At 44.3% G+C, this 12006-nt stretch overlaps 1 protein-coding gene across 1 annotated transcript in view; it reads right to left on the bottom strand.

Moving 5' to 3' along the window:
• Positions 1-11360, bottom strand: part of LOC116358815 (voltage-dependent T-type calcium channel subunit alpha-1I-like) — a 26664-nt gene extending 15304 nt beyond the window's left edge. Inside the window, exon 1 of the mRNA XM_031811048.1 lies at positions 11334-11360. Coding sequence (XP_031666908.1) covers positions 11334-11360 — 27 coding nt within the window. The remainder of the gene's footprint in view (positions 1-11333) is intronic.
• Between the last annotated feature and the right edge of the window lie 646 nt (positions 11361-12006).

The following is a 12006-nucleotide window of genomic DNA, read 5'->3' as shown; positions in this document are numbered from 1 at the left end:
CCAGGGACACCAGGTGGGTGATTCCCCTCTGATCAGGGACTAATTTAGACCTGGGACACCAGGTGGGTGATTCCCTCTGATCAGGGACTGATTTAGACCCTGGACACCAGGTGGGTGATTCCCCTCTGACCAGGGACTGATTTCGACCTGGGACCCAGGTGGGTGACTCCCCTTCTGATCAGGGACTGATTTAGACCTGGGGACACCAGGCGGGTGATTCCCCTCTGATCAGGGACTGCTTTAGACCTGGGACACCAGGTGGGTGATTCCCCTCTGATCAGGGACTGATTTAGACCTGGGACACCAGGCGGGTGATTCCCCTCTGATCAGGGACTGATTTAGACCTGGGACACCAGGCGGGTGATTCCCCTCTGATCAGGGACTGATTTAGACCTGGGACACCAGGTGGGTGATTTCCCTCTGATCAGGGACTGATTTAGACCTGGGACACCAGGCGGGTGATTCCCCTCTGATCAGGGACTGATTTAGACCTGGGACACCAGGCGGGTGATTCCCCTCTGCTCAGGGACTGATTTAGACCTGGGACACCAGGTGGGTGATTCCTCTCTGATCAGGGACTGATTTAGACCTGGGACACCAGGTGGGTGATTCCCCTTGATCAGGGACTGATTTAGACCTGGGACACCAGGTGGGTGATTCCCCTCTGATCAGGGACTGATTTAGACCTGGGACACCAGGTGGGTGATTCCCCTCTGATCAGGGACTGATTTAGACCTGGGACACCAGGTGGGTGATTCCCCTCTAATCGGGGACTGATCTAGACCTGGGACACCAGGTGGGTGATTCCCCTCTGATCAGGGACTGATTTAGACCTGGGACACCAGGCGGGTACAATTAATTATCAGGTAGAACAGAAAAACCAGCAGGCTCCAGACCTCATAGAGTAAGAGTTGACATAGACCATTACAATATAGTACAGGGTAGTGAAACAGCCAGTCTTCATTTACTTGACTTGGATTGTGTGAGAGTCAGTGACTTCCACCGAGGTTGTTCCCTCTCCTTGTTTGGGCGGTGTTTGGCGGTCGACGTCACCGGCTTTCTAGCTGCCACCGATCCATGTTTCATTTTTCCTTTTGTTTTGTCTGTTTACACACCTGGTTCCCATCTCATGATTATGTTCCTTATTTAACCCTCTGGTTTCCCTTTCTGTTTTGTGCGTGATTGTCTTTCGTATGTTGGAGTTCGTATCCTGTTTTGTCTTTGTTTTATAATGGGATTTTTGTTCCGTTCTCGGATCTAGTAAATACAGTGGTTTTACTCTTACCTGTGTATGAGCCTGACTCCTTCGCTATCCTCTAGATAGACTCTGACAGTTTGACACGTGTTCTGCTCAGTAAATACAGTGGTTTTACTCTTACCTGTGTATGAGCCTGACTCCTTCGCTATCCTCTAGATAGACTCTGACAGTTTGACACGTGTTCTGCTCAGTAAATACAGTGGTTTTACTCTTACCTGTGTATGAGCCTGACTCCTTCGCTATCCTCTAGATAGACTCTGACAGTTTGACACGTGTTCTGCTCAGTAAACACAGTGGTTTTACTCTTACCTGTGTATGAGCCTGACTCCTTCACTCTCCTCTAGATAGACTCTGACAGTTTGACACGTGTTCTGCTCAGTAAACACAGTGGTTTTACTCTTACCTGTGTATGAGCCTGACTCCTTCGCTCTCCTCTAGATAGACTCTGACAGTTTGACACGTGTTCTGCTCAGTAAACACAGTGGTTTTACTCTTACCTGTGTATGAGCCTGACTCCTTCGCTCTCCTCTAGATAGACTCTGACAGTTTGACACGTGTTCTGCTCAGTAAACACAGTGGTTTTACTCTTACCTGTGTATGAGCCTGACTCCTTCACTCTCCTCTAGATAGACTCTGACAGTTTGACACGTGTTCTGCTCAGTAAACACAGTGGTTTTACTCTTACCTGTGTATGAGCCTGACTCCTTCGCTCTCCTCTAGATAGACTCTGACAGTTTGACACGTGTTCTGCTCAGTAAATACAGTGGTTTTACTCTTACCTGTGTATGAGCCTGACTCCTTCGCTCTCCTCTAGATAGACTCTGACAGTGATTACATTATGTAATTCATGCTACACTCTTGGACATGATTACAATACATTAAAGGCCCTGCATCTTAATCGTTCTTGTGAGTATTTCATGTTTCTGCAATCGGTGTAGGGTCTGTGTGTGTGTGTGTGTGTGTGTGTGTGTGTGTGTGTGTGTGTGTGTGTGTGTGTGTGTGTGTGTGTGTGTGTGTGTGTGTGTGTGTGTGTGTGTGTGTGTGAGAGACACAGAGAGAGAGAGACAGAGAGAGCGAGAGACAGAGAGAGAGACAGAGAGAGAGGGAGAAAGAGAGAGAGAGAGAGGAGAGAGAGAGGAGAGAGAGTACTGCACTAAATAGGGAATAGGGTGCCAGTGAGGAACATGATTTAGTCACGGTCAGTGTGAGATACATTCTCTTAGCCTATCACACGTTAGTTACCATAGAGACCGGCTTGACTTCCCTCACCCCCGGCTGAGGCTTTGACAACTTAAATCCAAAATGGCAGCCACCACTCTGCGAGTGTCATGATGATAAGAAAGATGAAATGAAGTTTGACCTTTCCCAGACTCGGTGAGAAGCGGAGAGAGTGTGAACGGGGGATTTTCTCCCAGGAAGAACGTTATTGAAAATCAAAATGAATAGTTCGTGGCCTATAGCCACCCGCGTGGATTATAGCACCTTGAAGAGAGATTTCTAAATCCGAGAGGTTTGATTCTACTGTGCATAACAGAACAAGATCATCCCAACTGTAATGCCATGGTCACATCATAAGCACACTTCAACACATGGCAAGGCTATATAGGTCTTCCTCCCATCCTGTTCTGTTTGACTCTACATACAGTGCCATGCGAAAGTATTCACCCCTCTTGGCGTTGTTCCTATTTTGTTGCATTACAACCTGTAATTTAAGTGGATTTTTATTTGGATTTCATGGAATGAAATAGTCTAAATAAAAACAGGAAAGTGGTGCGTATGTATTCACCCCCTTTACTATGAAGCCCCTAAATAAGATCTGGTGCAACCAATTACCTTCAGAAGTCACATAATTAGTTAAATAAAGTCTGCCTGTGTGCAATCTAAGTGTCACATGATCTGTCACATGATCTCAGTATGTATACACACCTGTTCTGAAAGGCCCCAGAGTCTGCAGCACCACTAAGCAAGCGGCACCATGAAGACCAAGAAGCTCTCCAAACAGGTCAGGGACAAAGTTGTGGAGAAGTACAGATCAGGGTTGGGTTATAAAAAAATATCAGAAACTTTGAACATCCCACGGAGCACCATTAAATCCATTTTTTAATCATGGAAAGAATATGGCACCACAACAAACAGGCCAAGAGAGGGCCGCCCGCCAAAACTCACGGACCAGGCAAGGAGGACATTAATCAGAGAGGCAAGAAAGAGACCAAAGATAACCCTGAAGGAGCTGCAAAGCTCCACAGCGGAGATTGGAGTATCTGTCCATAGGACCACTTTAAGCCATACACTCCACAGAGCTGGACTTTACGGAAGAGTGGCCAGAAAAAAGCCATTGTTTAAAGAAAAAAATAAGCAAACACGTTTGGTGTTCACCAAAAGGCACGTGGGAGACTCCCCAAACATATGGAAGAAGGTACTCTGGTGAGATGAGACTAAATTGGCCATCAAGGTAAATGTCTGGCGCAAACCCAACATCTCTCATCACCCCAAGAACACCACCATTTTGGAGCAGTTTTGCCTTGAAGAATTGGCAAAAATCCCAGTGGCTAGATGTGCCAAACTTATAGAGACATACCCCAAGATACTTGCAGCTGTAATTGCTGCAAATGGTGGCTCTACAAAGTATTGACTTTGGGGGGGGGATAGTTATGCACGCTCAAGTTTTCTTGTTTGTTTCACAATGAAAATGTTGCATCTTCAAAGTGGTAAGAATTTTGTGTAAATCAAATGATACAAACCCCCCCAAACATCCATTTTAATTCCAGGTTGTACGGCAACAAAGTAGGAAAAATGCCAAGAGGGTGAATACTTTCACAAGCCACAGTACATCAGGAGCAACACCATCCCCTTGTAACGCTCTAAGAATGTCAGGATTAAGCAATAAGGCCCGAGGGGCTGTGGTATATTGGCCATAGACCACAAATCCCTGAGGTGTCTTATTGCTATTATAAACTGGTTACCAACAGAATTAGAGCAGTAAAAATACATGTTTTGTCATAACCGTAGTATACAGTCTGATTTACCACGGCTGTCAGCCAATCAGCATTCAGGGATCAACCCACCCAGTTTATCATTATTGAACATATGTGGCAAGGCTATATAGATTCCTTCCCCACCCCACCATCACCATCACCATCCCTTCAGTATATCTATTAGTTCAAATTAAAATTAGAAGTCAAACTGTTTCATTCCCTATTAGAATATACAGTGTACTGTATAAATAGAACCTGACTCATTGAGTTATCTTACGGGCTGTAACAGATGGTATAGCAGTCAGTGGATGATTCTTGTGTTTTCCGTGTCTTTGGGTCTCTTTAGGTCTTGACTGGGATCTGCTGTTGCTGCTTTTGAAGGCCGACGTCCAATTACTCATGGAAACACCTTCATTAACATCTGTTTAGACATTTGTGCCTTAAATGAATGTGTGATCTGTGTACGCATGCAGCACACAATACACATGACAAATACACTGCTAATAAACACCCATTGAAACTTGAGACAGTCTTTTCTCATAAACAATTTCAATGTATTTTTATTTTCATACAATATTTTACAACGGAGTCAGGTACTGCAGCAAAGCTACCAGGGAAGGGTTGGTGAAGGACAACGTGGGTTTAACATTCTAGAGTTTCCTTTCTCTTCTCTCTAACATCTCTTCTGTTCTATTCCCGTGGGAGATTACCATGGTTTATATTGCCATCGGGCTTGATATTTACAATACATTTTACACATGTTCATCATTCAATCTTTATATTTCTTCATTACTGCACAGCTTCAGTTTGGTGAACGGAAAGGAAGCGATGACAAATACGGAGGTTGCTTTTACTGTTCAATTGTACAAAGTGATATTAAATCAGATACAGTAGGCTGTTTAACTGGGGGAGGAGTCAACATTTAGGGCTCAACATGCGTTGTGCCTTTCTAAGGAGTTCTTCCTAGCCACCGTGCTTCTACATCTGCATTGCTTCCTGTTTGGGGTTTTAGGATGGGTTTCTGTATAAGCACGTGGTGACATCTCCTGATGTAGAAAGGGCTTTATAAATACATTCGATTGATTGGTTGAGGAAGTGGGAAGACAAACAAGAAGATAGAAACAGATTTGAACAGCGAGCACAAATACCTCATACCACACATGGTAATAATGCCTGAGGTTGATCATGAGGTTTGTTGATGTTGTTAGATAGAGGTGATTGGTTGAAAAAGGTGTTATGCATATGAAGTCATTATGGAGCCCTTTCAATAAGCCTTAATACACAACCTATAGATCCTCCTTACACTAATACACCGTTTTAAATAATACACCTTTCTCCCGTATCTCCCAAAGCAGCACAGTCAGGACCAGACACATGGATCGTGTACCGAGCCTTATACAGTAGATCTTTATGCAAATAAACCCTTCAATATGTCATCATTCCCTAAACACAGCAGCACAGTCAGGACCAGACACATGGATCATGTACTTAGCCTTATACAGTAGATCTTTATGCAAATAAACCTTTCAATATGTCATCATTCCCTAAACACAGCAGCACAGTCAGGACCAGACACATGGATCGTGTACTTAGCCTTATACAGTAGATCTTTATGCAAATAAACCCTTCAATATGTCATCATTCCCTAAAAATAGCAGCACTGGACCAGGAATACATACAGTACAGAACATGGAGAATGGTTATATTGTGTATGTTAATGTGTATACAAATCTCTCTGTCTCTCTCCCTGTCTGTCTCTCTCCCTGTCTGTCTCTCTCTCTGTCTGTCTGTCTGTCTCTCTCCCTGTCTGTCTGTCTCTCTCCCTGTCTGTCTCTCTCTCTCCCTGTCTGTCTGTCTGTCTGTCTCTCTCCCTCTCTCCCTGTCTGTCTGTCTGTCTCTCTCCCTGTCTGTCTGTCTCTCTCTCTCCCTGTCTGTCTGTCTGTCTCTCTCCCTGTCTCTCTCCCTGTCTGTCTGTCTGTCTCTCTCTCTCTCTCTCTCTCTCTCTCTCTCTCTCTATGAAGTGGTACAGTCCTTCAGAGTGTAATAATGATAATGGTGACAATAAGATGGAAATGGTATAATGTGGTACAGTCCTTCAGAGTGTAAGTAATGATAATGGTGACAATAAGATGGAAATGGTATAATGTGGAACAGTCCTTCAGAGTGTAAGTAATGATAATGGTGACAATACGATGGAAATGGTATAATGTGGTACAGTCCTTCAGAGTGTAAGTAATGATAATGGTGACAATAAGATGGAAATGGTATAATGTGGTACAGTCCTTCAGAGTGTAAGTAATGATAATGGTGACAATAAGATGGAAATGGAATAATGTGGTACAGTCCTTATAGGAAACTCTACTTCAACAACCTGGACAGCTGAAATGTCAATCTCAATAAAAGTGAATAACATTTAGTAGTGTTGGATGAAGTGCCATTTTGGCTGCCAGGCCGTAACAGGGGAGTGTGTGTGTGGACAGGGTGCATCCACCACAAATTGTGTCTGATAAGCCAAGTGGGATTGGCTACAAGACAAAGCATGTGGCTCCAATGCACACACAGATTAATTGAAATTGCTTCTGAGCAGCTTGATTCGAATTTGCAATCCAACATGACTGGGCCAGAATCTTTCTCTCTGTCTCTCTCTCCCTCTACAGACTCGTTCCTCTGATTCCTCTTCCATACAAAAATAAATAGTTATCCAATTGTGGATGTGCCATTGACTTATCTTAGAAAAACACATTCAGATGGATTCAGGAAGATCATCAAGAGAATGGGAAGAGGAGGGGTGACAGAAACAGAGGAGTACATGGGTGGAGGAGAAGTAGAGAGGATAGGGAGGAGGGGTGATAGAAACAGAGGAGTACATGGGTAGAGGAGAAGGAGAGAGGATGGGGAGGAGGAGTGATAGAAACAGAGGAGTACATGGGTGGAGGAGAAGGAGAGAGGATGGGGAGGAGGAGTGATAGAAACAGAGGAGTACATGGGTGGAGGAGAGGAGAGAGGATGGGGAGGAGGGGGTGACAGAAACAGAGGAGTACATGGGTGGAGGAGAAGGAGAGAGGATGGGGAGGAGGGGTAACAGAAACAGAGGAGTACATGGGTGGAGGAGAAGGAGAGAGGATGGGGAGGAGGAGTGATAGAAACAGAGGAGTACATGGGTGGAGGAGAGGAGAGAGGATGGGGAGGAGGGGTGACAGAAACAGAAGAGTACATGGGTGGAGGAGAAGGAGAGAGGATGGGGAGGAGGGGTAACAGAAACAGAGGAGTACATGGGTAGAGGAGAAGGAGAGAGGATGGGGAGGAGGAGTGATAGAAACAGAGGAGTACATGGGTGGAGGAGAGGAGAGAGGATGGGGAGGAGGAGTGATAGAAACAGAGGAGTACATGGGTGGAGGAGAGGAGAGAGGATGGGGAGGAGGAGTGAAGGGTTGAGGGGAGAATAATAATATGTTATTTCACTCACATCTCCTTTAACACCTGTGTTACTGTAGAAACCAGAACAACCACTATACTGCATTATCTAATGCTGCTGAGCATGCGGGCATCAGAGCAGGGTAGAAGAGGGAATATTGATGTGTACAGCCCCTATGCCAGAGGACTGACCAAGTCAACACACTGTCCACTCAAGTTCTTGGAGATGACAGTACACCTGTCTGTCATATATGATCTCACCACAGCTGTCTGTCATATATGATCTCACCACAGCTGTCTGTCATATATGATCTCACCACATCTGTCTGTCATATATGATCTCACCACAGCTGTCTGTCATATATGATCTCACCACACCTGTCTGTCATATATGATCTCACCACAGCTGTCTGTCATATATGATCTCACCACAGCTGTCCGTCATATATGATCTCACCACAGCTGTCTGTCATATATGATCTCACCACACCTGTCTGTCATATATGATCTGACCACACCTGTCAGTCATATATGATCTCACCACACCTGTCTGTCATATATGAGCTCAGGCTCAACAGATCATGCTCCAGGCAGCGTAGAGCGTTTATCAGAACTGATAAATGATCGCATGGTGCAACAATGACTGCAATTCATTGATTATTGAATGTTATGATGGACACTGCTTTGTCGAACCAAAAACACACACAGTCTCTGCTCAACAAACTCAATCTCGAGAATCGTTTGGGGGGCAGCAGTTCGCAAATGATATTGTGCTGATCACCCTCACGGCAGTCAAGCAATGCATTTGATGGTGACACACGAGCGCATACACACACACATACAGCACGTCCCCCTTCAACCTCAATCAGACACACACTGACACCACACACAGACCAGATGAGAGAGGAAACCTCATCAACAATGACAATAATTTGCTTTCCATTATATATCTCCTCACTGTGGTTTCAGTAATTGAAACAGAGGAGGGGATATCAAGTATCTTATTGGGCTGTAGTAATACCAATTTGACTGCCTATTAGGCTAATGAAAAGCACACACACACACACACACACACACATAGACTGTACTCATTAACTCCTTGCACTATTCATGTACAGTACTTTATGTGACCGAATATGGTCCTTATATGGTCATAAACACGATGTGGGTGTAATGTGTTTATGACTACAGACAATAGCATGACAGGTGACAACACACAGAAACACACAGGTTGACATGTGAAATGTTCGGGGTGAGTGGAGGGGGAAATAATCAAAGGACTATATGAATTCTCTACATCAACGTCTCTCAAACAGACAGATCCCACTCATTCCACAACCATTTCTCATGTGGAGGAAGAGATGTTCACAGACACACACATCAATGCTCTACCACTGTTAGCCTCTTTGAGCTTTTCAGATCACATTGTCATGAAAATGTATCCTTCCCTTACGCGAGTCTGATTGCTGCGCTAAAGAGGGAGAGGACAGAGTGACAGAGAGAGGAGAGGGAAGGAGACAATGTGATCTGAGAAAATGAGACATGGGAAATGGTTTTGGAATGAGTGGGATCTGTCTGTTTGAGAGTAAGAGAGTTAGTTGCTGGTTGAACATAAATAAATGAATGGGTTTCTCAAGATAGTGCTGGTACTGTACAACCAATATTATGTAAATACATGGAGATTCCTGAGTTAGCCTGAGCTAGCCTACTGACCCCTTTTCTTATTCAGAACAAAATGGACGCTGTTGTGATTGATGTGTTTGTCCTTTAAGAGCGAGCACAGATAGATCATGATGGTGACACACGAGCGTATACACACACACACACACACACACACATACACACACACATACTTGTAGTTGCGCACACACACGGATGCACACACACACACACACACACAGCACGTCCCCCTTCAACCTCAATCAGACACACACTGACACCACACACAGACCAGATGAGAGAGGAAACCTCATCAACAATGACAATAATTTGCTTTCCATTATATTTCTCCTCACTGTGGTTTCAGTAATTGAAATTGAGGAGGGGATATCAAGTATCTTATTGGGCTGTAGTAATACCAATTTGACTGCCTATTAGGCTAATGAAAAGCACACACACACACACACACACACACACACACACACACACACACATACACGCATACACGCACACACATACACGCATACACGCACACACAGACTGTACTCATTAACTCCTTGCACTATTCATGTACAAGTACTTTATGTGACTGAATATGGTCCTTATATGGTCATAAACCCTAAGCCTAAATAAGGAAATAGGCTGGTAATTGCATGTCTTCATCTACAGGCTCTTCGTTGTCATTCACCTCCATTAAACAAAGACTCTGTGACAGCAAAACACATGTAGCCGCTTCAGTGATTAATTGGCTTTCTGAGCCCACCAGTTTCTAAAACCCACTAGTGTTGCATTGCAATATATATATTTTAGAGGAATTCCAATTAAATTGAGAGAGTTCTTATCTTCTTATTTCTGTAAAGAATGCAATCAAGTGGTAAAGCTCTTAAGTTTGGTCTTAGTGTGTGTGTGCATGTATGTATAATCCACATTCCCCTGCAACAAAACATCATTTATTAAATCACATTATGTTTCCACGTGAAGGCGTTCTCTACAGTTCGTAATGATCAATTTTATTTTTATTTCTCATTGCCCCACTTTGTTGTGAAAACTGCTTTTGGATGAGGAAATGTGAATAGATTCATCCCACCTTGTAAACATGATCATTTAAAACCCACCCAGAAGGTTTCATTCAACGGAACACAATATGAAGACAATCACGTAAAGGTGCAAACTGGTGTGTTTTTGGAAATCAGTGATATATTCCCATTGGTTTGAGAAGACCAATCAGCCTATTGTATCACACGGTGTAAAGTCGTCTGAACTCCATTATAACCAATGGGACAGGTGTAGTCTATAACAGCCGTCTACCATCTTAATTAGTGTTCAATTAAGTCAATGTGACGGCTCAATCTGTCAGTCAGACGAAGATCACATCACCTCTAAGCTACCTGTCAAGCTAAACCAATCAAGACACGCTAGTTTACAGATTAGCGTTAGCCGCAGCACTAACAGTGTAGGGAGATGGGGACGTTGACTTGAACGATGCTTAATTACTGTTGACACATTAGGACCCCACGGGTGGTCTTGTCACTGCCTGTGTTCAAATGGCAGGTGAATAGACACCTCCATATGCTGCGTTGCTACAGAAGGGTCCTATAACTGAGTGATACACACAGCAATGACAGCATGAATTCACACATCACATGCACTGTCCCCCCCCCTGTCTCTCTTTCTCTCCATCCCTCTCTTACTCTGAGTTGATGGCACTTTGAACAGTGTTAAACTGCATATCTATTCCATTACATCAACTGTTCTGAGATGGGAGAGAAGAGAGAACCTGTGTATCCTGAGGGTGACAACTTCAAAGGACCATCCCTCCCTCCCTTCCACATCCCTCTCTCGCGTGCTCGCTACCTCTCTCCTCCCTTGCTCCCTCCCTCCATGTATGCCAGATGTCCATACACACCCAGAACACAACTCAACATCAACCCTCTCCACAGCTGGCCAACATCTAACAAGCTAAGGCTGGGGTCATGCCAGCGAAGATGTGTGTGTGTGTTTGTGTATACACACTACACACCTATTACCATCACCATCCTTTCACTCTCATTCATCCCTATTCATTCCTATTCTTCCTTCTCTTGTGTTAGTCTGATCAAACACACCTAGTAACCTTTGTGCTTCTCTCTCTGTCTCTCTGTCTTCATCTAATTCAATAGAATGTGAGTACAGTACATCAGAGGCTTGTAGATTGCTGTGGACAGCTGTGTGTTAGTGGTTAAATGCCTGTTCACGTAAGCAGTCTTTTGATCAGACAGGTTCTCTCCAGGGGGGAGGAGGGAGCCGCAGGTGTGCCAGCGTATCAAGCTTTGTGTGTGTGTGTGTCTGTATGTGTGCGTGTGCGTGTCCATTAGCATGCGTGCGTGCGTGTGTGTGCGTGCATGTGTTTTTCGATCAGATTCTCTCCAAGGGAGGTAAAACCCCAGGTGTACAAGTGTTACAGACTTGTCCCAAATAGCCCCCTTTTCCCAATATAGTGCACTACTTTTAACCTCAGGGTATTATAGGGAATAGAGGGCCATTTGCAACGCTACCATAGATTGATGTTAAAAACCCTTTCAAACTTAGAGGACGAGACCCAGTCACAGAAAGCTAGTGTTGTTTGCACTTAATAGTGTTTGAATGAAGGCTTGGCTAGCTGATCATGTGCATGTTGCTGCTGAATACCAAGAAACCCACAGGAAAGATTGTGACTAGGAT

The sequence above is a fragment of the Oncorhynchus kisutch genome, unplaced genomic scaffold (genome assembly GCF_002021735.2).
Source record: "Oncorhynchus kisutch isolate 150728-3 unplaced genomic scaffold, Okis_V2 Okis01b-Okis20b_hom, whole genome shotgun sequence".
In the NCBI taxonomy this organism is placed as follows: domain Eukaryota; kingdom Metazoa; phylum Chordata; class Actinopteri; order Salmoniformes; family Salmonidae; genus Oncorhynchus; species Oncorhynchus kisutch.
The sequence above is the reverse complement of the archived record's forward strand: the minus strand, read 5'-3'. Positions and strand labels throughout refer to the sequence as shown.